The 25,370-nt window shown below is 51.4% G+C and overlaps 1 protein-coding gene across 1 annotated transcript in view; it reads right to left on the bottom strand.

The window, feature by feature from the left end:
- Positions 1-25,370, bottom strand: part of LOC118836312 (Golgi integral membrane protein 4-like) — a 47,918-nt gene that overhangs the window by 1,813 nt on the left and 20,735 nt on the right. Inside the window, exons 2-15 of the mRNA XM_036743642.1 lie at positions 18,157-18,277; positions 17,360-17,842; positions 11,381-11,455; positions 10,961-11,010; positions 9,812-9,865; positions 9,198-9,348; positions 8,583-8,665; positions 7,851-8,003; positions 4,965-5,201; positions 4,279-4,433; positions 3,164-3,348; positions 795-862; positions 565-705; positions 385-450 (exon numbers count right to left, since the gene is read on the bottom strand). Coding sequence (XP_036599537.1) covers positions 385-450; positions 565-705; positions 795-862; positions 3,164-3,348; positions 4,279-4,433; positions 4,965-5,201; positions 7,851-8,003; positions 8,583-8,665; positions 9,198-9,348; positions 9,812-9,865; positions 10,961-11,010; positions 11,381-11,455; positions 17,360-17,842; positions 18,157-18,277 — 2,022 coding nt within the window. The remainder of the gene's footprint in view (positions 1-384; positions 451-564; positions 706-794; positions 863-3,163; positions 3,349-4,278; positions 4,434-4,964; positions 5,202-7,850; positions 8,004-8,582; positions 8,666-9,197; positions 9,349-9,811; positions 9,866-10,960; positions 11,011-11,380; positions 11,456-17,359; positions 17,843-18,156; positions 18,278-25,370) is intronic.

Genomic DNA, 25,370 nt, shown 5'->3' with positions numbered 1-25,370 from the left:
AGGTCACTGGACCTTTTGGGCCTCGGTTTCCTTCTCTGTAAAATGAGAGGGTCAGACTAAGTGAACCCTGAGGTCCCTTTCAGCTCCCAAATTATGGTCTTGTGCTTGTATTTGTACTCTAACACAACACAGGGCCTAGCACATTGTAAGTGACTAAGAAATTCTGGTTTCCATCTTTCCTTATGAAGCTAGGGAGAAAGAAGATCAGTGCCTTTCTCCTGGGCCCTGGTCATGACCTCCAGACCTCTAGACCTCTGGCTCCAGAAAAAGACTGAGGAGGGGAGCACCTCACAGCCCACCATCATCCCAACCACTGCCCTAGCCCCCAGACCAATGCCCTATGTGGCCCAAGCCCCTCAATGCCCTCATTCCTTCAGGCCTTACCAGTTCCTGGTTATCCTGGTAGTCATTCAGTAGCTCTGTGCCAGTCCTGTGGGGTCCTGCTCCAGCCTGTGGTCCCAAACCAAGGGGCAAAAGTCATGAGGTTGGGCTTCAAAAAGCCTCAGCCCCTCAGAACAGCTGGTGCCCACCTCCCCCTGCCCTGGGCTTCATCTGATTCATCACCTGGCCCTGCTGTTCTGGCCCTTGTTCCTGGAGTCTCAGGGCCCCCAATTCCAACCTTGGTTGCTCTACCTCTGCCTCTTCAAATTCATCCTCACCCTGATTGTTGGGATCGTGGGCAGGGTCTGCAAGGGCATCAGGCCCCTGGAGAGAGAAGCAAGAGTGGGTAGAGCCTTCCAGGTGCCCCCCAGATCTACCCCCAGGCACTCAGGCCCCTAGGATCCTGTACTCACCACCGGGCCCTGGGCCTCTGCCTCCTTCCTAGGCCGTATGTTCTCCTCCCGCTCAATCATGCCAGCATCTGGGTGGGGGGGAAGGGCAGAGGGATCAGCTTCATTACCTTAACTGGGTGTGGTGGGGAGGCCACCTAGCCAAAGGCCCCAGTCTGCACCATTCAATGTCTAGAAAGGGAGTCAGAGTATGAGAGAAGCTAATGCCACCTCCCCCTAGTCCCCCATTATGCTAGGGGCCCAGCCAGAAAGAACATCAATTCAGGGCTCCAAACCTTTGACAAATGTGGCTGACTTTTTAATGGGCCTTAGATGAAGTCATGGGGTGGGGGTGGGGGGCTGAGGAAGAATCTCTGACCAGGAGTGCCTGGCCAATCCAGCTTCTCTCTCTTCTATTTCTAATCCGTCTTCCCACATAGCAGGTTTGGTTTTTTCTAGTTCATGGCTCTAACCCTGTCACCCCACCCCACCCCCCACTCAGGAAGTATCACTTACCCCCTAGTACACCTAGGATAAAATGCAACTCCTTAGCCTGGCATTCAAAGCCCTTCACAGTCTGGACGGCCAGCACCTGGATCATCTACATTTATTCTGTCCTTGGAGAGAATGTCAGCCCCTTGAGGGCGGCAACTTTTTATCTTTGCAAGCCTAGTGCCTAGCAAAGTGCTTGATATAGCTAGCTAGCATTTATGTAGCACTCTATGCAAACTTTACATATGGTAATGCATTTGATTCTCACAATCCTATGAGGTAAGGGCTATTATCCCCATTTTCAGATGGGTAAACTAAGGCAGAGAGCAGCTAAGTGACTTGCCCAGGATCACACAGTTAATATGTATCTGGGGCAGGATTAGAATTTGGGTCTTCCAAGCCCTATTCTCTATCTACTACAACATCTAGCTGCCTGGTATACAGCTGGTACTTAATAAATGCCTGGTGATTGATCATAAGATCTTTCCAGACTGAACTCCCTCATACTCTATGCCGAAGGCACTCTGGCCCACTTAGTGTTCCTTGTACGTGAATTTCAATTTCCCGCCTAATGGGCCTCTGAACTCAGGCTGTTCCCCATGCCTGGAATGCCGTCCCTCTTTACCTCTGCCTTGTAGAGTCCCTCAGAGCCCAGGTCGAGCGTCACCTCTTACCCAAGGCCTGAGCTCTGCAACTGGTGGTGCTCTCTACCCCCCCCCCCAAATTACTTTGCATCCTTCTCCCTCTCAAGGTACCTGTTCTTCCCTCCAGTAGAATGGAAGCTCATTGAGGGTAGGAGCTAGTTCACATTTGTCTTTGTGTCCCTGATGCCTAGCACATAGTAGGTGCTTAATAAGTGTTTGATGACTTGAAGTGAAAGATAGGCTCAGCAGGGCAATCTAATAGAAGTAATCTCAGCGCTGATTCCTGTGATTCCCCAAGAAAAGGACAAAGGGAATTATGGGAAGGACAAGAGCTTGAGCCTGATAAGCCTTCTCCTAGCCCCAAAGGCTAGTAACAACAACGTAGCCCAACATGTAGCAGTGTGGCCCACTGGCTTGTGACAATGCATCTCCTGGCCCATAGCTCCGTGTCCCAACTTAGAACACGATCCCCTGAACATTGTACAAAGTATGGCGACATTGTACAACATTGACTTGGCTCTTCTCAGTACTACGATAATCTCAGATGATTCCAAAAGGCTCACGATGGAAAATGCCATCCACATCCACAGAAAGAGCCATGGAGTCCGAATGGAGATCAAAGCAGACTATTTTCTCTTTGGTTTTTTTTTTTCATAGTTTTTTCCTTTTGTTCTGTTTCTTCTTTTACAACATGACTAATGCTTAACGTAATTGTACATGTATAACCTGTATCAGATTGCTTGTTGTCTTGGGGAGGGAGGGAGAAAAATTTGGAATTCAAAATCTTACAAATAATGAATGCTGAAAACTATCTTTACTTGCATTGGAAAAAATAAAATACTATTTACATTAAAAATATCTCCTGGCATATAACTGTCTCCTGATGCAACAACGTATCCCCTGCTGACAACTAATATGGCCGACAATATATACATAACGATGTATGTCCCCTGACTAGTGACGATGTGTCCCCTTCAGCAAAGGGCTCAGAATAGAATCATTAGGGCAGTCATTCCATTTCACCAAGGAGAGGAAACAAAGCCATCTGGCCCCAGAGAACCTGAGCACCAGGGGTCACTGATTCATAGGACAGAGCTGGAAAAGACCTTGGAGATCCATCGGAAATCAAAGGCCACTGAGGGCAGAGAAGGAGGGTGACTTGCCCAGAGTATCACAGACAGTAAGAGCCAGGGCCCTTTGATCCAGGTTCACGGCTCTTTCTGTACCCTGCTGACACGCTGGGGCTGGCACACTTACCCATCTCTATCTCCTCCTCATCAGGTGCTGCTCTTCTGGGGTCTTCTTTGTTGGGTGCTGGATGCTCTACCCCTTCTCCCGGGTTGGCGGGTGGAAGAGGCTGGTCCTGCACCTGGGGCTGGCTGCTTGGGGGATACTGTTGGCTCTTCTCTTGGGCATTCACTTTGTTGACGATGTCTTGCCAGCTGGGGGATGGGAAAGGGGGATAGGGCTACATCTCAGGGAGGGCTCGTCAGTTAAGAGACCTACTAGTAACATCTATTCTAGCGTTGTTAAGTTTGCAAAGCACTCCATTGGCGTGATCTCATCTGCTCTCTCTAGCAAACCAGTGACATACTTAGAGAGAATGTTACTTGCCCATAATCATGGAGTTCCTAAACAGCACCTGACCTCAGGTTTCTCTGACCCCCTCTATCACTATCTCCACCATGCCAGAGTCTCAACAGCATTTCCCAAGCACTTTTGGGGTGTGTGACACCCTTGGTATATACTGACTAAAACTACAAATACTGATCCAAGAGCCCTGAAATGTAGCCCAGATGGGGGATGGGGGAAAGCCTTAGGGGTTTAGAGCTGGTGCTGACTTTTGAGGCCATCTAGTCTCACCCCCTCATTTTCCAGATGAGGAAACTGAGGCCCCCTAGGATTCAAATCTAGGTTCTTTGGTTCCACATATAGCCCTTGGAATTGGGAAGAAAACAAGAACAAATTTAAGCCAACATATATTCAAAAACTTCCATGTGCGATAAACATTTTGGACATAAGTATATTTACTACATAATAGGAGAAAATAAGTCTCAACATTTTCTCCTGGAAAGAGCCCCCAGTTCTGCCTTATATGGATCTTTTGGAAACTACTCTGACATTGAAGGACCAGGCTGTTCAGGCACCATAGCTAGCACCCAACTCTTCTGTGAAAGATGGCAGAGATCTTGGATCCTGGTACCCAGAAGGACTAGGGTTAGGCACCAGGAAGGACTGGGATTAGGTACCAGGAAGGACTTCTCAGCTGCTGGGGGTCAGGCCTACCAAAGGGAACTGGGGGAGATGCTCCTCCCTTCAGCCCCCTGTTTCCCTCTTTTCCCCCCACCTCTGGCCCCAGCCCAGACACCCACCTCTGCATCTGTACCTGTGGGCTACCAGGGGCCGGGAGGGCCTGGGGCCCTCTGTCTAGCCCTGTGGGAGGCTGCTGCTGAGGGGGCCAACCCCATGGGCTGGGTCTCTCAGGGGAGGTAGAAACAGGGGCTGCCACCACCACTACTTGCTGAACCTGTGGGCAGTGGAGGGAGCTCAGCATTTCTGGCCAAAGATCCTCCCCCTCCCTCTTTCCCCAAAGTCTCTTCTTTATTCACTAAGCAGCTCTCATTCTGGTCTCCAGGGCACAGTCAATGTTATCAGCTGGTGAGGGAGGACACAGAGTAGACCCTTAAGGCTGAAGGGTGGGGGAAGTTATAGGATTTCTAGCAATACACTTTATGCCTAGCCCAGAACTCTGGTTAGCTGGTTCCTGGCATTTAGGAGTCACAGAGACAAACCAGAGACCCAGGCTCTGGTCTCTGAGAGACCACCCATTTCAAAGTGATGCAGGAACTCCAAGAAAGCTCTATAGAGCTCTAGCTCCCGTGACTCCACCCCCTGAGGCCTTCCCTTCCCTCCATGGGACAAAACACCTCCAGCCTTGGGGAGGAAGAGGAGGAAACAGCTGGTGAGAAGTGATTGTCTAAATGACTTCCAACCCTGACAGCCACATCCACAAGTGGGGGAACCACCCAGAGCATACAATGGGTGGAGAAAGACATACCGGGGGCCTGACTGGCAGGCTGTTAACAGTTCTGGTGAAGCGGAGAACATGGCCCTCAATGGATTTCTGGGGCCAGGCAGGGGGCCCAGAAGAAGGCAACTTCAGGTCTGGGAAAGGTGGCCCAGCTGAGGGCAAGGCCCGTGTCCCTGGGGCCTGGGCAGCCTGAGGGTTCCAGCGGGGGGCCAACTCTGGCTCCTGGGGGCTTAGGGCCACTCTGGAGCCTGTGGCAACAAACACCTGCAGGAGAAAGGTAGGGGAACAGGCTGGGGCCCAGCTGAGATATCCCACCACAGGCTCTCAGGACCCAGGACCACTAGTTCGGGTCCAGTTTCTCCACTCTATTCCCCAGAGCAGCTGAGCTTCACAGGAAGAAGTTACAAAACCAAACTGATTTTACTCACTACGAAATCCAGTACATAACCTCAGTCAGGCCTTCCCTGCTAAGAAATATTTCTGCTCTACTCTGACAGGCTCCTTATCACTTCCCCCAAAGTAACTGCTGCAAACCCTCTCTTCTTCCTGTCAACATCTCCCAAATACAGATGACCTAGACTTTTACTCTATTTATTCATTCATTCATTTAGTGCCAATAAAGTGCCAGGAACAGTGCTAACCACTGGGAAGGTAATACAAGGCCCCAAACCCAAAAGAATCCCTGCCCTTAGGGTGTTCACATACTCCCAAAGGGGAACTATGTGAACCCAGAGCAGATCACACCAAATATATACAAGTACAAATAATCTTCCAGGGGCTGAGAGGATAGGAAGGACCATCAGTGGTCTGAGAAAAGGGTTTGGAATTTCTTTGTAGCCCACAGTGAGTGGGACGGAAGGAAAGGGGATGGGAACAAGCATTTATTAAGTGCCAACTATGTTCCAGGCACTGTGCTAACCACTTAACAAAGATCTCATTTATTTTCATTGTCTCCTTAGCATGGTGGCTGGCGCATAGTAGGCACTCAATACTTATTCCTTTCCTTTCCCTCCTTCCCTCTATGTGTTTCTCTGTGTCTCTGCCTCACCCTTACTCTTCTGTCTCTCTCCCTTCCCCACCCCACCTCTTACACCTTCAATCTCTCCCTTTCCCACCTCCCCAATCCAAAAAATCCCTTCTGTTGACCTTGCTAACTCACCTAGCTACCAACTCATCTCTCTCCCTGCCTTCACTGATAAACGTCTCCTCACTCCATGCACCCCTATTGCCTCCGTCTCCTCAATCCTTTGCAATTGGTCTTCCCCCCTTCTCCCGCCCCATACTCCTCTCCATCCAATGGATGCTTTTCAGTTCTCATCCTTCCTGAATTTCCTGTAGCATTTGACACTGTTAACCACCCACTCCCTACTGGAAACCCTCTTCTTCAGTGTCACTCCAACCATCAAGCTACTTCTCCAGCACTGTGCACCAGGCACTGCCTTAGGGGCTGAGGATGCAAAGAAAAAAAAATGAGCCAGTCCTTGCCTTCAGGGAGTTTGCAGTCAAATGAGGCATATTTGAAATGTCAGAGCTCTTTTTCTCCCTTCTTTGGAAGATCCTTAACTTCAGGACCCCTTAAGGTGGCTGTTCAACAAAGGTCTCCTTTGGGCTCTCTCTTCTTCCTACAGTCAAGCTTCAACTATGACTTCCAGGCAGAAGACTCCCAAAAAGGAATAAGTGGGCAATATTCCTGATGTCTACTGTTTGGGTACAAACATGTTTGGACTACTGTGTTTAGTTTGGGGTTCCATAATTAAGAAAGGCCACTGACAGCTGGAGAGTGACTGTCCCAGGTAGGGGGACCAGGATGGACACAGGACCATATATCTGGAGCTGGAAGAAACCTTATAAGCCCCCAAGCTCAACCGACCCCCTCATTTTGCGAATGAGAAAACTGAGGTACAATGAGGATAACTGATGTGCATGAGGCCCAAGGTCACACAGGGTGCCTTGAGTCCATGCCTTAGGAGGGTCTGCAGAAGGAACTGGTTGAAAATATGCAGGAATGCGGATGATTTATACAGATTTTATGTACTGCAACTTCCTGAATTTATTGTTCTGATTAATTTTTTGGTTGATTCTTTAGGGTTTTCTGACTAAATCATCATATCATATACAAAAGTCATCATTTTATTTTTTTCTTTGCCTAAGCTTATTCCTTCAACTTCTCTTTCTTTTATTGCTATAGATAGTTTATAGATATCTATAGCCTATTGCAGCAGATAGTAATATGTTAAACAGTAGTGCTGGTAATGGACATCTTTGCTTTATGCTTGATCTTACTGGAAAGAATTCTAATTCTTCTCCATTATATATAATGGTTGTTCTTGGCTTTAGATAAATAACATTTATTATATTAACAATAAGTCCAAGATATTATTAAGTTAAAAAAAGAGTAAGTCCACTTATTCCTATATTTTCTAGTGTTTTTAACAAGCAGGTATTGGATTTTGTCGAAAAGCCTTTTGGCAGAAGGAATTAGGTTAGTTTCTAGTGGAGAAGAGAAGGCTCATGTCAGGATATGATAGATGTCTAGTCACACTTGAAAAGTTGTCATGTAGAAGGAGTGGCCACCTTCTGCTTGGTCTCAGAGGGCAGAACCAGGACCAATAGGTGGGAGGTACAAAAGGGCAAATTTTGGCTTGATGTCTGGAAAAATTTCCTAATAATTCAGGCTGTCTCAAAATGGGGTGGGCTGCCTTGGGTAGTACTGGACTCATGGTTAGGACCCCAGTAAACCAACAAAATGTTATGGTCCCTGGGGGTCCCTGAGGGGATCCGTTGAACAAAGTAAGGCATAAGGAATCTTTAGTACTGAGTTCTCAATTCTAGACTGTGCTTTTTCCCAGTGGGAGACCCTCATGTTATGCCATGCCCTTCCAGGAATTCAGAGAAGCCCTGGCCTTTCTCTACCTGAGGCTTCCTGAGCTGAGCCTGCTGCCTTGGGGCCTGGAGAACCTCCTGCTGCTGCCGCTGCTGTTGCTGCCGCCGGCCAGCCCCAGGCTCCTGGAAGCTGGGCATCTTCTGCAAGGCTTCCTTGAGCTGGCGGAACTCCTCCATCTGGGACTAGAACAGGGGACAGAGTGGGGCTGATACGGTTAACCTGCCCATGTCCTCACCGCTCAAATAACCAGCTCTTCTCTCCCCTCATTGGAGGGTCAGAAGGTCAGAGATTTAGGGACCTTAGAAGGGAAGGGGGAGGAGGAGAATGGAACAAGCACATGTTAAGCACCTACTGTGTGCTAAGCACTTTATAATATTCTCATTTGATCCTCACAACAACCCTGGGAGGTAGGTGCTATTATGATCCTCATTTTACAGCTGAAGAAACTGAGGCACATAGAAGTTAAGTGACTCACTTAGGCTCACACAGCTAGGAAGTGCCTCTGGCCAAATGTGAAGCCAGATCTTCCAGACTGCAGGCCCAGGGCTCTATCTACTGAGAGTCCAACTCCCTCGTTTTACAGCTGAGGACACCAAGGCAACAGAGGTTAAGTGACTCGCCCAGGGATCACACAGGTAGAAGGTAACAGAAAGCAGAGTCTTACTCCAGGTGTTTGTACTCCAAACCCAGCCCTCTCCCCACTGGGCCATATTGCCTCCTCGGGCGGCAGGGATGGTGGACACAGCTGGCCTGCCTCTCACCTGGGCATTCCGCAGCTGGGTGTGAATATCCTGGTGCGCCTTCCTCAGGAGCTTGCTTTCCTCTCGAAGTTTATACACTGTGTCTGTGGGTATGACAATCAAGAGCTGAGTAGGCCAGGGAGGGGAGCCCCCCTGCATCCATCCCTCTGCTGACTCCTGACGGCCTGTCAGGCCCAAAGGAGATAAATCACAGGCTCAGGGCTCTCCAGAGGCTGCGGCTTCAGGCTGGCTCGCTGGACGCTCTGGTGAAGCCTGCTTTGAGACAAAGGTCTGTTTCTTCTATGTATGTATTTTGTCCCCCTGCCTTAAATCCTCCCTCATGGCTAGGACATGTTAGATCAGCAGTCCCCTGGAAACTGGGCAATCTCTGCCCTCTGACCAGCAACAGCTTCCCTGTGGAAGGGACCCACTCTTCCCTTTTGACCAAGGGTTCTATGTAAGCTGGGCAATGTCACCTCCTCCTCATTCTGAGGGCTCCATAAGGGGAAAGGCCCTACCACCCCCTCAGACTGGGGCTCCCTGAGGCCAGAGGCCCCACCCCACCTCAGACTGGGGCTTCCCAAGGCCAGGGGGCCCTGTCTTTCCAAAGCTCAGCTGCAGCCCCCTGGACCTCACCCTGTAGATTGGCCACCTCGCTGTCCTTCTCCCGCTGCAGCTGGGCATAGCGCTGTCCGTGGCTCTCCAGGGCCTTGCGATGCTCCAGCCTCAGCCCGCTGTGCTGTAGCTGCAGGTCCAGCAGCTGCTTCTTCACATCCTCATGCTGGTTCTGGGAATTGAAAGGGGCCCCCAACATTAGGCTCAGCACCAGCTCCCCTCACCCCATCCCAGGCTTTTCTTCTCCCCCAGAGCCAACTCCTTCAGGGTCCTCAAACCCCAGAGAGATTCAGAGAAAGGACAGAGCACAGAAGTCTCCCTACAACCAAGGACCTACTCCTTTCTCTGGGCTTGGGCCAAGTCCCCACCTCCACCCCACCCCCTTGGCTCTTCCATCCCATTGGAGAAAGCCACTGACCCAGACAGGTGCCACCTGTGTTGCCACAACAAGGCCCCTCCCTGAGTGCAGCCCTGCTGGCCAGGATAAGGGGCCATCTTAGAACCAGGCATTCAAGCACCCTGGCCAATGCCCATCCCCCAAGCCCTGGGGAGGGGGCAAGGCCAGGGTCCCAGAGAGCAGTGGGGAAAGGCACTGTCCCCTCTCTAGCCCCTTCCCTTCTCCCCTGGTTCCTTGCCTTGAGGATCCTGTGCTGGGAGCTCAGGGCCCCATAGCGGTTCATCGAGTCTTGCTGTAGCCCAGGCCCCAGGTCCATGAAGAGAGAACAGACATTTCATTACATACAGTGGTAAGGAGGTAGGAACACCTTTCTACACCAGGGGCTTTTAACCTTGGGGTCCATGGACACCCAAGGAGTCTGTGGACAGATTTCAGAGGGTCTGTGAACTTGGATAGGAAAAAAAACTACATCTTCATTCCAAATATAATTGGTTTCCTTTGTAATTCTATATATTTTAGGATTTAAAAACATGATTCTGAGAAGGAGCCCATAGACTTCATCAGCCTCACTGCCCAAGGGTCCAGGACACACTAAACAGTCCAGGGTGCCTGTAGAGTCTATACCATGGACTGTCTGGAGGGAGCATCAACTCACTCCACAGACAGCTGACCGGTCCCAAGAACTCCCAGCATGCCTGCTGGTCACAGTGAAGGACCCAGCCCCATCCAAATCTGATGGCTATCAGGACCTGCTTAAACTGAGGTCATTCTCCATCTTTCTGTGTCTTCTCCAGAATCGTGGAAGCCACCATTCACATATAAACCGTGATCATGCTAATTACAAATCATTCTCTTCTGTTCATTAAGCCAGGTCTTCTAAGGCCCACAAATTGGCTATGTTTGGCTGGCTTCAGAATAGAGAATATTACAGTTTTAAGTATCTTAAGGATTACTGAGTCCAAATCCTCTCCTCCCCTAATTCTGTGGAAGAGGTTCCCCCCTCCTCCCCCACCGAGGACTAGGGGGTGGAAGCGATTTATCCAAGGTCACACAGCTAGTCAGTGGCAAAATCAAGACTAGAATCCAGGGATTCTGATTCCCAGTCCAGAGCACTGCCCATTATCATAGCAAAAGCAACACAACTGCGTTTATTTTCACATACTGTAATTCACTAATTCCTCCTTTCCGACCCCATCAATCCCAGGTCGTGGAGCCGTCAGACATACTTTATATCCCCAGAAGATGCCAAAACATACTTACTATGCTATGCTGTGATAGCAGGCACATGACCCCAGAGATTCTCCACTCCCCAGCTACAGCTCAGCAGTGGTGGGGTCCTTCCTATTCTTAGAGTACAGAATGCCCCGCCCCCCTCAGCCCCACTGACCTTTTCCTTGTTGAGAGCCTCCTGCGCCTCCAGTTTGTACACTAGGAAATCTGGAGAGGAGAGGGCCTTGGCATGCACCCCATCCCACTGCCAAGACAGTCTCTTCCCACCCTGGCCCCCTGAGTTTCAGGAATCACCCTGGACAGAGTCACCATAATCCCTCCCAAGAAGGAGGTCTAGGTTCACAGCTTCCAGCCTGGGAGTAGTCAGGAGCCCAGAAGTCATCCATGGAGGACACGGACAACAGACCCATCCCATCTCATCCAATGATCATATTAGTCAAGGACCCAAGGAGACTGAAGGCAAGGCCAGGCTTGGCTCCTTACAGGATGGAGGGCATTCTCTCCCTAATCTGGATGTTCACAGTCCCTGGGGTGGGAACCCCAGCCTGGAGTCCCAGAGCTACTGCAGGCACCTTACCTTCCTTGGTCTTCTTGTGTTCCCCCCGTTCCTTCTGCAGGGACCGCTCCAGGCGGGACCGATGCTCATATACCACTGTGAGAAAGAGGCCAGAAGGTTGGGGAGAACATCTGTTCCAACTCTCAGGCAAGGGATAGGGCCAACGGCCCAGGTGAAGATGAACAAGTGAAAAGGGAGAAGTGTGTCCATCTTTTAGATGGATAAACTGAGGGCTTGGTCTGGCTTCCTATTACCCATCAGATACCACTGCTATACACTTTTTCCTACCTCACAATTTTCCAGGGGGAGTTAGAGGTATGGAGGGGGTGGGAAGTAAGCTAAGCATTCTGGGGGAGGGAATATACACACATACCAGAGACTTACAGGACTCCTCCTCTTCACCCTTTCCCTCCCTTCCTACCCCCCCCCTTGGTTTCCCTCCCCATGCCAAGTCACAGGCCACAAACGCATTCTGAAAACAGACACTGCTAACTCTAAAAAGCTTCTGTTCTTGCTTGGAAACCTCTGAATCTGGAAAATTACAGCCAGCTCCCCCCCCTCACTAGGCCCGGCACTGCCTCCTAGGCTCATTGGCCAGCTTCTCCCTCCTCTTTCCAGACCCTGGCTCCCAACAGAGACAGAATGCAGCTTGTTTCTCATCACGGCTGGCCCTCACCTACCCAGTCCCCAGCCAAAGGACTCCCTAGGGCCCCAAAAGGAGGCAGAAACAGAATACTCCCCAAACTCCCAGGCCCTGCCCCACTCCAACCTCACTGAGTAGGCCCCAGGCCAAAGTTTCCTAGTCTTCAACTGAAGGAGGAAAATACTTGGTGTAGGGACAGCCACAGCCCTTGCCCTCTGCTCTGATGCTGCTGCCTGATTTCTAAGGACGGAATCCAGTCATAAACCCCAGATGGGGAAACCCTAAGTTATGACTCTGAGCTTTTGAGGGGCAGGACACAGGAGCCCAACCTCTCTGGCAAGCACCAGGGAAATAAAACAACTCTGCAAATGAGGCCTCAGCCAGGAGTGAAGCATGCTAGGTGACATGGATTTTCTTCCCAAGCCACTGAGGCAGCCCTAGGGAGCTGGAAGAAAGAGCTCTGTGTTTGGAGGCAGAGGACTCACTGAGCTTGAATCCCTTACTGCTTGGGTAGCCTTGGCCAAATCACCAGGCCCTCTGGGTCTCAGCTTCTTCACTGGCTGTACTAGTGGACCTCAGAGATCCCTTCCAGCTCTCAGTTCTGGCTGAGACCCTGGCCATGGGCTCCCTCCCTTTTCAGAAGGCCCCATGAGTGAGAGATGAAGAGAGGTCTCATCCCTAACCTGAGTGAAAGGGAGAGGTCAACAGGGAAGGCTTCCCAAAGGATAATTAATCCCTCTTCTTCAAGGGAAGCCCTGCAGCTGTTGTTGGGGAGAAGTACATACTGGGCTGGGACCCTCCAGGAAGGACAGACAGGGCAGCTGGCCTCCCAAACAGCCTCCTTTTCAGAAAAAGGACACAGCGTCCGTCATGAGTAAATGGCTTCAAAGAATCTAGGACAAGGAGGAGGATGTGCCCCTTCACACAGAGCTGTCTGTGGGAGCCCAGGCCTCTCCCTACAAGGACCGTGAGCCCCAGCCAAGAACCCCAGATGGCTTCATCAGCCTGCTTGGGTCACCTGCTCTTTCCCAGACTCCCAAGGGCATGGGCAGAAAAACATTCTCATTTTCGAGGCCTGGGGAAGAGGAAGGAACACGGCTTTGGAGTCAGGCAATCTGGGTCCACATCCCAGCTGTGTTACTGACTGCCATGGGAACCTTGGGGGGAATTCCTGACCTTCCTGGGCCTCTATACAACAAGACTGTTGGACTCTACGATCTCTAAAGAGCCTTCCAGCTTGAAATCTTATCATTCTGCACTTCATACACACACACACACACACACACACACACACACACACACACACACAGAGTCTGTGGAGAGCTTCCTGTCCCAGCCTCTAGCCTGTCAGCCAGTCTATGCTCAGAGCCCCAGAAACAAGGGGCAACTCTATGAGGCCACCAGCCCCTTTTCCCCACACCCTCATCCTGTGTTCTGTTAATACATGCATACATACATACATGTGTTTCACATACGCTAATACATGTGAAAACATTGAATATGCTCATACAAAGCACACACACGATACTGTACAGATACAGGGCTGGATTTGGGAATGAGGAATAATGGCAGTAATTGTAAGAAAAATGCTAATAACAGAAATACACCTTGTATTGCTTTAAGTTTTGGAAAACACTTGACAAATATTATTTCACTTGATGCACACATCTAAGCTAAGAGCTAAAGTACTATAATGATTCTCATTTGGCAGAGGAGGAAACCAAGGCCCAGAGTAATTTGCCAAGGCTCACACGGCTAGTGAGTTTCTGAGATAACTCAGTCCTTCCTGATTCCCACTACAGGAATCTTGCCTCTCCAGCTGTGTGACCCTGGACAAGTCCCTTACCCCTTGGAACCTTGATTTTCCCATCTGTAAAATGGATATATTGTCGTACCTTCAGCATACTCCCAGGCTTGTAGTAAAGGATCAGAGGAGATAATGTCCTTAAAGCACTCTGTAAACCTTAGGCATCACAGAAATGTCAATTACTTTTGTGCTCACAAATGAACACAAGCACCTCTTTCTTCCTCAGACAGCCTGAGGGCAGCACACTTCACCCCTTGCCTCCCCCAGATCGCTAACCCTGCCAAGGAAAGAGGCAGAAGTGGATGGAAAACAGGTTCAGGAGCAGTCAAAGATGGGGTTTGGGTGGGACTCAGTGACCCCAAACAACTACCCAGGAAGTCCCGACAGGCCAGGGCTGGCTCCAAGAGCCAGCTGAGTGGGATTTAACTCAGGAGGGAGATATTATTGAGGATGGACTTTTAACCTCCCTCTCTGGGACCTAGGAAAAATCCTTGGGAAACACACACACATATACACACACACACACATGCACGCACAAACACGCTGCATACGCACACACCACACGCACATACACACTGCACAAACACCATGGGTACACACACGTGCACATACCACACACACACACGTACACGCACACACACGCACACATGCACACGCATACACACACAAACACCTGGGGCTTGGGCTGATTTCAGAGATAGTGCAGGTTTAGGAGTGAATGGGGTTTGGCTCCCCTACAAGGGACGACAAGACTGAGAAGAGAACCTAGCCCAAATCCCTCCTTTACAGATGAAGGACCTGAGGTTCAGAGAGGGTCAAGGCCCAAGGTCACCCAGCTGAGGAAAAGGCAGAGCCAGGGCTACATCCAAACCAGATGCTCTGATTCCTAATCCAAGCCTCTTCATTTCAACATGCTGGCTCCAACCCTTCTGACAGGTAAGGAAAGTGAGACCCTGAGAAGAGAAAGGATGTGGCCAAGGTCTTTGCATCTCAAGTGCCTAGTGGAGTGACAGGTGCCTGTTGGGGCATTCAGGGCCCATCTGCAGGTCTAGCTTCCTCAGGGGTGGGGGGTGGGATGACCTTACCTGCCTCCATTCATCCACCTCCTGATTACCAGGATATAGATCACCTACCCAAAATCATTGCCATGTGATAGAGATCGAATGCTCACTAAATAAAGCACATCTCAGATGAGTGCTGCCCTTCAAAGTAGTCCCCAGGGCAGTGGTGCACTTATTCCAATAAGGCTGCTATGGTGGAAAACATTCCAGTTCACCTTGTTTCGAATTGTGCTCTATGCCAGCTTGCTATGCCAAGGCTAGCTGTTCCTCTGTAGGAAGCTGGAGCCAGGGCAGCCTGGTAGGAAGAACAGGACAGACACTTAGTCTTATCTGAAGGACAGCACTCATTTGGACAGCCGAGTTTTGCCTGGTTTGTCAAGTAGCCAGCCTCATTGCCCCTCCCTTCTCACTGCATGGGCAGCACTCTGGTTAGGGAGACAAGAAGCCCCATGGAGTGGAAGCTCTCTGAGGTAAGGGAATGTCTTTTCATTCACTGCCTAAGACAGACCTGGGCACACAGGAGGAGCAGGGTTGACTGGAGGTCAGAGATCCCAAAGTACTAACTCTTCAGAAAGAGCAGAAGTTGGACAGACTCTGAAGTTGGGTACCCTTGGGGATCTTCTCTATTCAGGTGTTTCAGTTGGGGCCGGAGGAGAGAGGGCTGGTGTAGCCCTGACCAGGTAACCTTGCTCTGGGCATAGGGCCAGTAGGTAGAGAGGCTCTTTCAGGTGAGTCTTTCTAGGACAAATCTAATGACCTGGTCCAGGAAGAGTCAGCTGGAGGAGGTGAGGGAGGGCAGGAGGGCTGTGGGGACACAAGAACGGAAGCCTTCCCTGGGTCTCTAGTGCCTGGCTCACTTTGCAATCTCTTTCAAACAACTGGGCCACTTCCAGCCTCAGTTTCTCTACCTTTGAAGGATCCAGATCCCTTCTTGGGCAAATTCTTTGTGGCTCCCAACCCAGAAGACCTCTATGGGATGAGTCTTTCAAGATTAAAGTGAGTGAGAGGGTGTTACGAACCCCAACAGGCCCAGGGTAGAGAGCAGCAACACTACTCCAGCTGGCAGTGAGCCCTTCACATGGCCCTTCTCCCCCCCTCCCCCCTTCCTGGTTCTCTCTGTCCCCAGCGATGACAGGACCTCCCTGGGCCCAAGCACAGAGACACCAATGGGTTTGGCAAGGACCCTACCTCCCAATAACCTTTGGTCTAAACTCTCCCAAACAGGCTCAGTGTTTCTGCCTAAGGGATGCTAAGAACCACTGGCTCCTCCCTACATTCTCCCCGGCCCAGCCTGGCCAGCCCCCCCCCCCCCACTTACACTCACATACACACACACTAACTCTTACACAGGCCTACCCAAGGCCCTAGAGGGGACAGGAAGAAGAGTCATTGGTGGGGGGGGGGGGAGTGTTAGGAATGGGGTTGGCACAGTTGAGTCAGAGTTTAGCAAATCCCTCCCCCAGCCCACTGGGCCGGGCAGGAAAAGTTCCTTGGGACAACCATTCTCTTTTTGTCCTTCCCCTCCAAATTCAGCCATGGGACCTGAAGCAAGACATCTTTTTAGCTCCTGACTGACAAAATGCTGAGGGTTCCAGGTCCCTCTCAGAAAACAGAGCTGGTTCGGGGGACTCTGGAAGCCAGACTCCTACCCTTCCCATTCACCAAACAAACCCGGTTCTGCTTCCCACCCCGCAAACATACGCAGCTGGAATCCTGAAGTCCCTTAGTTTCTCCCTATAGCCCCCATCTTCCTGGTCCCCTATGGTCCCCAGGCAGCTTCTACCCCCTCATCTGCCTCCTTGCAGCACCTGCCTGGCTCCCTGCAGCCACCAGGCCCCTGGTGGCTACCCCCTTGCCCTGGTTCTCTAGCTGCCCTCAGCATCCCGGGGGGTTGCACTGTTTTTAGCCCCTACTCCCCAGGTCCCTTCACTTCCAGTCTTCTGGGTGCTTCCCTCTGCAATCCCCAGGTCCCTGACCCGCCCAGATCTCCCTAGTAATCATAACTCCCCTGGGCCCCTAGCAGCCTACACCCCCTCCCAGTCCCCAAGGTCCCCCAGCAGCCCCAGCTGCATCTCAGTGCCCCTCTTCAGCCCCCAGGTCCCTGTCCCGCACAGACCTCCATAGTAACCCTAATCTTACCCCTAATTTCATCCCCCCACTCCCTAAGTCTCACGCAGCCCCCGTTCCCGTCCCGGTCCCAGGGCCCCCAGCAGCCCCCAGCCCCGTCCCAGTCCCCAGGTCCCCCAACCTCCTCCCAGTCCCCAGGTCCCACGGCAACCTCCGGCCCCGTCCCAGTTCCCAGGTACCCTAGCCTCCTCCCAGTCCCGTCTCACTTCCCAGGTACCCCCAGCCTCCTCCCAGTCCCCAGGCCCCCCGGCAACCTCCAGTCCCGTCCCAGTCCCCAGGTCCCCCAGCAGCCCCCAGCCCCGTCCCAGTCCCCAGGTTCCCCACCCCCATCCCAGCTGCCCCCATCCCCGCCCCCAGCTCACCCTGCAACTGCGCCGACAGTGCCTCCTGCTGGCCGCGATAGGTGGCGGCCAGCGCCTGGGCGGCCCGCGCCTTCTGCTCCAGGTGGCCGTAAAGCAGCAGCCCGCCGAGCAGGCCGAGCGCCGCGGTCAGCAGGAAGCCCGTCTGCACCAGCCCCTTGTGGCGCCGCGAGCAGCCGCCCGAGCCCATGGCCCCCGGGCTCCCCCCCTCCTCCTGCCCAGCCGGGCCGGCTCTCAGTGCCCCTCGCGCGGCATGTCCGCGCTGTTCCGGCTCCGGCGGCCGCCCCGAGGGATGGGCAGCACGCTGCCCCCGCTCCAGCCAAACTTTGGCCGCTGCCGCGGCTTCTCGCAGTCCCGGCGCGGCCTCGCCCCGCCGCACTCCGGGGTCCTGTCCCTCGGGGGTCCCGCCCCCTCGCGGCCGGCAGGGCCACCCCCCACGAGAAACTGACACGGCGGCGGACCAATGCACCGGGGACCGGCCCCGCCCTCAGCCGGGCGGGAGGGACCGACGGGGCGGAGTTAGCCGAGGGTCCTAGGAGGAGCCTGGGAGAGGCTGCGCCCCGAGGGGCCTGGCCAGGGGATGGTGCCACGACCCCTCTCCCACCCCCCTTCACCGGCACCTTCACGGTGTCACAGTCGGGTGCTCATCTGCCACTCCCAGAGTGAATGTGTAGGGGGAGGGGCGGGCCGGGGCGGGGCGTCTTCTAAGGTCAGGTTCCGGGGTCGGCATGGCCCCGGGGTGTTCATCTAGCACCCTTTCCCGGGATCCCCAGAGATTTCCTACGTGGGCATGCAAATACCTCTGCGGGTTCCCGGTCTGGCTATGCTGCTGTGCTCGCCCAGGGCTATGGCTGGGTTCTCTGCCGCCTCGAGATCGGCTGCCTCTGGATCTCCTGGGTCCTTAAACTCCGACGAGCAAGCCTATGTGGTCACGGTTTTCATTCCTTTGGGGGGGGGCAGGCCGGGAGTGGTTCTTTCCATTTGGTCAGAAAACGAGAAACAGGCCCTAGGAGGCCTAGGCAAAGAGCCTTGGCTTCGGAGTTCAACCCTAGGTCGGCCAGTGACCCTTGGGTAAGTCACTTACACTGTGTGAGCCTCCGCTTCTTCACTGTAAAATGGAAGAGTTGGTCTGGAGGATTTCTGGGGTCCTGTCCCAGCGTTCTATGTTCCTATGAAAATGACTCACGATCGTTGACTTTGGAGGTGGATCATGGCAGGGTAGCGGGGAAAGGGGGAGTGATCTCAGAGGCTTGTGGGAGATGCTATCCTCTTCTTCCCCACCTCTTCCTACACAAGGCCTTTCCTAGATATGCCTGAGTTGTTAGGGCTCTCCGATGAGATGATGATTATGGTCATTTACTAACATTTTAAAGTTTATCTCATTTGACCCTCACAACAACCCTGGGAAGTAGATGCTTTTATTCTCATTTTACAGATGGGGAAACTGAGGTAGACAGAGGTGAAGTGACTTGCCCAGGATCATACAGCTACCAAGTGTCTGAAGCTGGATTTGAACCCAGGTCTTCTGTGCCTCCAAGTCCTGCCCTTTATGTCCTCGGTTATCTAGTCCAGTTGACTCAGTGATTCCAAGCTGGAAAGTCCCTCCGCCGTCCAGTCCTCTCCTGTTCAGTTCTACAGACAACCTTTAGATTTGATACATCAGAATTACATACACACATAGGCATATATCTTATGCACATACCATTCATGGACTTCTGGCTTCTTCCTGAAACAAAAATCCCATTTTTTGTTTGTTTTTACACCAATATTTATCTGTTTAAAGGTTGCCTCCTCCCAGAAGACAGGGACTGTTTTATCTTTTTTCTCCCCAGTGCCTGGCCCCATGCCATGACCACAGCTGTAGCTTAATAAATGCTTGCTCAGTTGCACAGATGAGTCAAACTGAAGCCTAGCAAAGGAAAAGTGACCTCTCCAAGATCAAACAAGCTTGTGGCAGAATCTAGACTCCATCTGACCTTGTCTCTTCTTGCCTCCTATTCATAGGATTGCAAACTTAGAAGAGCTGTTTAAGTCTAACCCTCTGATTTTACATATGTGGAAACTGAGGCCCAGAAAGGTTAAGGACTCGCCCAAGGTCCCCCAGGTAGTCCCACAAGGGTGACATTTGAACCCACATCCTCTAAATCCAAATCCAGTGCTCTTTCCACTAAGTCTCTGGCCAGTTCAAGGCAGCTGCCCTGGATTCAGACTCCCCCTCCCTCTCTGAATCAATTGTTAAATGAGCAGCTGGGGTGGGGGTAGGAGCAGACTCCTGCTTCCTTGGGTCACAAAGGTCTCTCTCCCTTCATCCTTCCACACCAGAAGGAAGGAAGCTGCCCTCCCCCCTTATCTCTTTGGGGTCCTCAGAAAGGAGAGATCTTGTTTATCCTTTCCAGGGGTCAGCCAGATTATGAGTGACTCAGGTCTGTGCCCAGTGGAAGACAGATGTGTCCACTCCAGAGCTCTGGAGAAAGCTCACAACTTAAGCCCAGCTTGATTTTGTCCAAGGGAAGGGGAGAGAGAATAGTAGTAATGCACTCCCCGTGCCCCTCCCCCTGCAGCCGCTCCCACCAATCAGATTCCCTGTCATTCCCCCCCCCCCCCCCCCCCCCCCCCCCCCCCCCCCCCCCCCCCCGCCCAGCCCTCACAGAGGTCTGCTCTCCACTCCCCAGAGCCCCACTTGGTTGTTTCCTTTTTCACCAGGCAAAGATGACATCCGGTTCCCAGACCTGCTCCTGCCAGCCCAGGAGCCCCAGGCCCTCTGGCCTCCTCTCCCCTTCTCTAGGCAGGAGGGAGGCTGGCCAGAGAGTGCCCATTCTAAGGCTGCTTCTCCTCCCCCTCCCCCTGTATACCTTTAGCCCAAGGCCCTCTGCTCAGCAGTCTACTTCCAAGTGCCGCGCCCCCCCCCCTTTCTCTGGCCTGGGAACAGCAGGGAGCAACTCAGTCCCTTCTGGGGTTTTCCTTTCCTGCCATGGATCTGGGCCAGACACATAGCCTAGGAAGGATCAGGCAGCAGCGGCTGCTACAGTGGAAAAGGCTCAGAGAACCTCTGAATTCCCAGACTTTGTGTTTGTTTCTCCCTCTCAGAAGCGCTGTCTGGGTCTCCAGGCTCTCGACTGGACAGGGAGCTGGGATTCCTGGCTCTGAACTGAACACAGTGTGTGACCTTGGACAAGCCATCAACCAGCATGCACGAATGAAGAGCCTACTGTGTGCTTCTGGTACTTCTGCATAACTACAAAGTAGTCATAAACCTTCCTAGAAGCTGCTCTTCTCCAGGGCACTTTGTCGGACCCTTAGAAACAGACAGATCACAGAAATTCAGTCTCCTAAGGTGTCTAAGCAGAACACTTCCAGAGAATGGAGCGGAAGGTCAGGTTTCAAACAGATATCGGTTTAAATGACCAAGGGGTCAGTCCAGACATTCTACAATTTCAAAGACCCTTAAACTCAACAAACATTTATTAGGTGCCAAGTTCCACTGGGGGAGAGAGTGTATAATACAGGCCAATAGCATTTATTAAGCACCTACTACATGCAAACCTCTGATATGAAGACCAAAGAAAAAAGCAACCTCAATTTTGCCAGAGATCCAAAATGCACAAAAGGTTAAGGATATGTATGGGATGCTGAGAGGCAGAGATGAGGAAGAAGGTCCTTCTAGGCATGAGGGAACAGCTTTGGAAAAGATAAGAGGGGGAAGGCCAGGTTTGGAGAATACCATTCAGGCTAGGGTGCATCACTGGGACAAAGAGCACTGCCAAAGAAGTCTATAAATATGGGGTGCAGCCAGACTGAGGAGTTTGCATTTTAGCTCAGAGGCAATAGGGAGTCACAGCCACCTAAGGGTTCTAAAATTAAATGACGTGGCCCAAACTGTCCTTTAGGAAGCTCATTCTGGTAGCTGTGTCCAGGGCGGGCTAGAGGGTGGGGAAGGACTGACTCAGTTTAGACAAATCATACAGAAATTAAAATGAAATTAAACTCAATGAACATTAAACAACTTGTTATGTGCTAAGCACTTAGGATTACAAAGACAAACAAGGGGAAAAAAAATCCCTGACCTCAAAGAGCTTACATTCTGCTGAAGGAAGATAACACAGACACAGATAATAGGATCAGAGTTACAGAACTGGAAGGGACCTTTCAGATAAGGAAACTGAGGTCTGGAGAAATTAACTGCCAAGAGTCACACAATCAACAAGAATTTATTAAGTAGTAACTATATGCCAGGATAAAGAAAACTCATCCTTGTCCTTGAGGAGCTTCCATTCTAACTGGGGAGACAACACAGATGTGAATGGCCACACATGAGACTTCTCAAGTGGAAGAGAGCCTCAGGGGAAGGTGCTGGGGAGACAAGCAAAGTCCTCCTGCAAAAGATGGGGTTGGAGCTGAGCCATGAAGGAAGCCAGGACAGAGATGAGGAGGGAGAGCATCCCAGGCATTCAGGACAGCCAGTGCAAAAGCATAAAGATGATCAGGAACAGAAAGCAGGCCAGTGTGGGTGGACAGGAAAGGGTAGAAATGGGTAGGCAGGTCAAGTAAGGAAGTGGTATTCAGAATTTGAACCCCGGTCCTCTTAATCCAAACCTGGTGCTCTTTCCACTACGAGAAATTGAAATTCCTATATGGTTGAAATATCCAGAATAACTGGAGGGGGTAGGGCAATAGAAGAGAGAGAATAAGGCTATCTATGTGGATTTGGGTGTTATGTGCATCGAGAAGATAATCAAGGCAATGGGAACCTTATAAGAGAGATCTTCAGAATCCAGGACCGACCCCGCCTTGCTGGGGAGGGAGGGACATTGGAAGGGGGAGAAACCCACACTTTGAATGCAGAGGACAGATGATGACTCAGCCAAGGAGACTAAGAAGTCAGCCAGGTAGGACAAGCAGGAGACTAAAGGGTCACAAAAGCCTGAGGAGGAATGCAAATCACATTCCCAGGTTCCGGGCCCAGAATACCTTTGACTGCTCTGGCCCCTCCCCCCATTCAGTCCCTGTAGTTTAGATCACCCTGCCACCTTCTCCTCTAATCCTTGATCTATCTCCCTTCATTTCTCTCCTGTGCCCAAATCCCCACCTTAAGGGTCTTCTCTCACCTTTGGGCTCACTCCCCAGCCCTCTCCTTTCCCTTTCTGACTCATTCTCATGCCTGTGTCCAAAGCTTTTTATCTACTGTGTGGCATCCTCCCAGAAGGCATCCGCTAGATAAAGTGTATTTGCCAAGCAGCATCTCCATCGCCAGGGCCGTCATCTCCCTGGGTAGTTCTATTCCACCGGAGATGAGACACCAGCAGAAATGGGCAGGGAGGCGTGTTCTGCATCACAAACTACAGGGGAAGCAGTGAGGAAGTCTGCTGCCTCTTCCCTCTCTTCCTAAGATCCTCTGTCCTGCCCTCTTCTCTCCTCCTCTGGAATGGCACATCCTCTTTTTCTCTGCTTCCCTGCCTTTCACTGAGCCTGAGAGAAGCCCCAGCTGTGGCCTAGAGAAGAAAAGAAGGTGCTGGCAGAAACAGGGCCTACCTGCTCAAGTCAGCCCTAACCTCCTAGCTGGAAGCTGAAAAAAAAGGGGAAAAAAGGGAAAATTTGGCCTTGATGAATGAATCAAAAGGGTATTTATTAAGTGAAGCTCCCATTCTAACTGGGAGAAACAACAGATATAGGTAAATTCAGCGGCAGGGTGGATGGCAATGCCCAGGGCATGGAGGACAGGGCATATAATGAGATACAGTGGTCCTCCATCATACTAGAAGGACCACAGTTGGTGACTCCTTGTTCATCTAAGTAGTGGGAGTGGCCATGCTTGACTCAAAGGAGCACCTGAAAGGGCCTGGCCCATAAACTGTTGTGAGGGGGTAGGAGGATTGAAGGTTGTGGTGGGGTACAGGCTTTGGGTTACCTCTCATAAGAATGAGGGTACGCAGGGTTAGCAACCAGCTGGAGAAGTGTAAGGGACACTGGCAGGGAGGATGTAGGAAAGAGCTCCCCATGATGCCTCTTCTGTGAGGGTTTCCGGCATCCAGTCAGGATGTAAAGAAAAAACTTCCTCACAATCAGAGCTACTGGTAATTGGGGCAGGCCCCTAAAGGAGCAAGCAAATTCCTCCTCATTGGAGGAATCTAGCAAAGAAACGGAGGGCACTAGGTGGCGCCACAGTGCACAGAGTCCTGGGCCTGAAGTCTGAAAGACCCAAGTTCAAATGTGGCCTCAAACACCCAGAAGTTGTGTGACCCTGGACAAGTCACTTAAGCCTGTTTGCCTCAGTTTCCTCATCTGTAAAATGAGCTGGAGAGGGAAATGACAAATCACTCCAGTATCTTTGCCCACATATGTGCCCATACAGGGTCACCAAGAGTTGGAAATGCCTAAACAACAAACAACAAGCAAAGATCAGGTGAGCATTTGATGAGAATTTTAAAGTGGCGAGTGTCAGGTATGGGTTGAGCCAGACGGCCGAGGAGGTCCCTTCCAACTCTGACATTCTGTGATTAAGGTGGAGGTGAGAACTGACTCTCTTGGAGGAGAATTTGGAGGAGTTGAGAAGAGATGAACACCAGAGAGGAACTTGCCCTGGGCTTCATTCCAGTAGGGAAGGGGGCAGCCCATGGATACTTGGCCAGCCTACAGTCTAGAAAGGACAGGGCCTGGCCATACCAATGTTAGAGAGAGCGCTAAATTTGGAGGAAGAGTTGCAATTCTGGCTCAAGGTTCAGCCCTTGTTCTCATTTCTGTGATCTTCACCAAATCACATAATCTGGGCCTCAGTTTCCTCACCTTTGGAGGGCAGGGGTTGAACTAGATGCTATCTAAGAAAGGTCCTTTGTAACTTCAGGTCTATTATCTTATGAAGTAAAGTAGGAAATACTGCTTGTACCCTGGATGAGGTTGAGGATTCGCCTCGCTGACCCCAGCATACCACTGACCCTCAGCTTGACTAGCTGGCAAGCTGGACAGCTGCCCTGCCCTGCCTCCTCTTCCACATAGGCCACCAGTCCAGGAGAAAAGACTCACCTAAGCACCTGAGTGGGGGATAATCTGCTGTCCCTAGGCAGAGGCACCCTGGCTGAAGGGGAACACCTCCAACATGCCTCCCTCCTCTCTAAAAGGCCTAGTACTGGGCTCCACTGACCACCCCTGCCTTTACCTTTAGGAAGGCTCAGAGAATGGACACCTGCCCTGACCTTTCCTGTTCTCCTACTTTCCACCTTTTCCTCAGGGACCGATCATTAAATCAACATTACTTTTGCTACCGTCAGTTTTGTGATGATCTGCTGGCCTGTGACTTCCCTCCAAATCCCTCTGATTCTGGGTCAAAGGCTGCCTTCTCTGGCCTCCATTTCCTGTCTACTGTCAGCTCCAAGCCTCCCTTGTCCCTATATCACCTTTCCCTCTGCCCTTCATGTTTGACAGGTGTCTCCCCATTACTTTGAGTTTCCTTATGTGGGCACATGTTGTTCTTCCTCTCCCCAAATAAAATGCAAGGTGTTTTAGGGCAAGGTAAGCTTAATTTTGTCATAGTATCTCCAGCAAATTGCCTGGCACATAATAAGCGTTTAATGATTACATTAAGCACCTACCATGTGCCGGGCCTTTTGCTTTGTTGAATAGATTCAGTTAATCATCAATTATTTATTAAGCCCCTATTACATATCATCGTTTTGATGATGACAGTCCATTAGATTGGAAGCTCCTCGAGGGCAGGGACTGTCTTTTGCCTCTTTGTATCCCCAGAACTTAGCATGGTGCCTGGCACATAGTAGGTGCTTAATAAATGTTTATTGATTGGTTGATTTACATCAGACTTTATGCTAGGCAGTGGAGATAAAAAGGGAAAGGAAGAAAGGATCCTGGGGATAGGCCTAACAATTGGTTCTGCTGTTTGAGCCTGTGGCTAAAAGTAACCTTAGGGACACAGTAGGCACTAATGTGTCTGATGGGGACAGAGGAGCCCGTGAAAGGGAAGAGGGTCTGCCCTGGGCTCCAAAGAGCAGTAATACCGGCTACCACC

The sequence above is a fragment of the Trichosurus vulpecula genome, chromosome 2 (assembly GCF_011100635.1).
Source record: "Trichosurus vulpecula isolate mTriVul1 chromosome 2, mTriVul1.pri, whole genome shotgun sequence".
In the NCBI taxonomy this organism is placed as follows: Eukaryota; Metazoa; Chordata; class Mammalia; order Diprotodontia; family Phalangeridae; genus Trichosurus; species Trichosurus vulpecula.
Note: the sequence above shows the minus strand (reverse complement) of the source record. Positions and strands in the feature narration are given on the sequence as shown.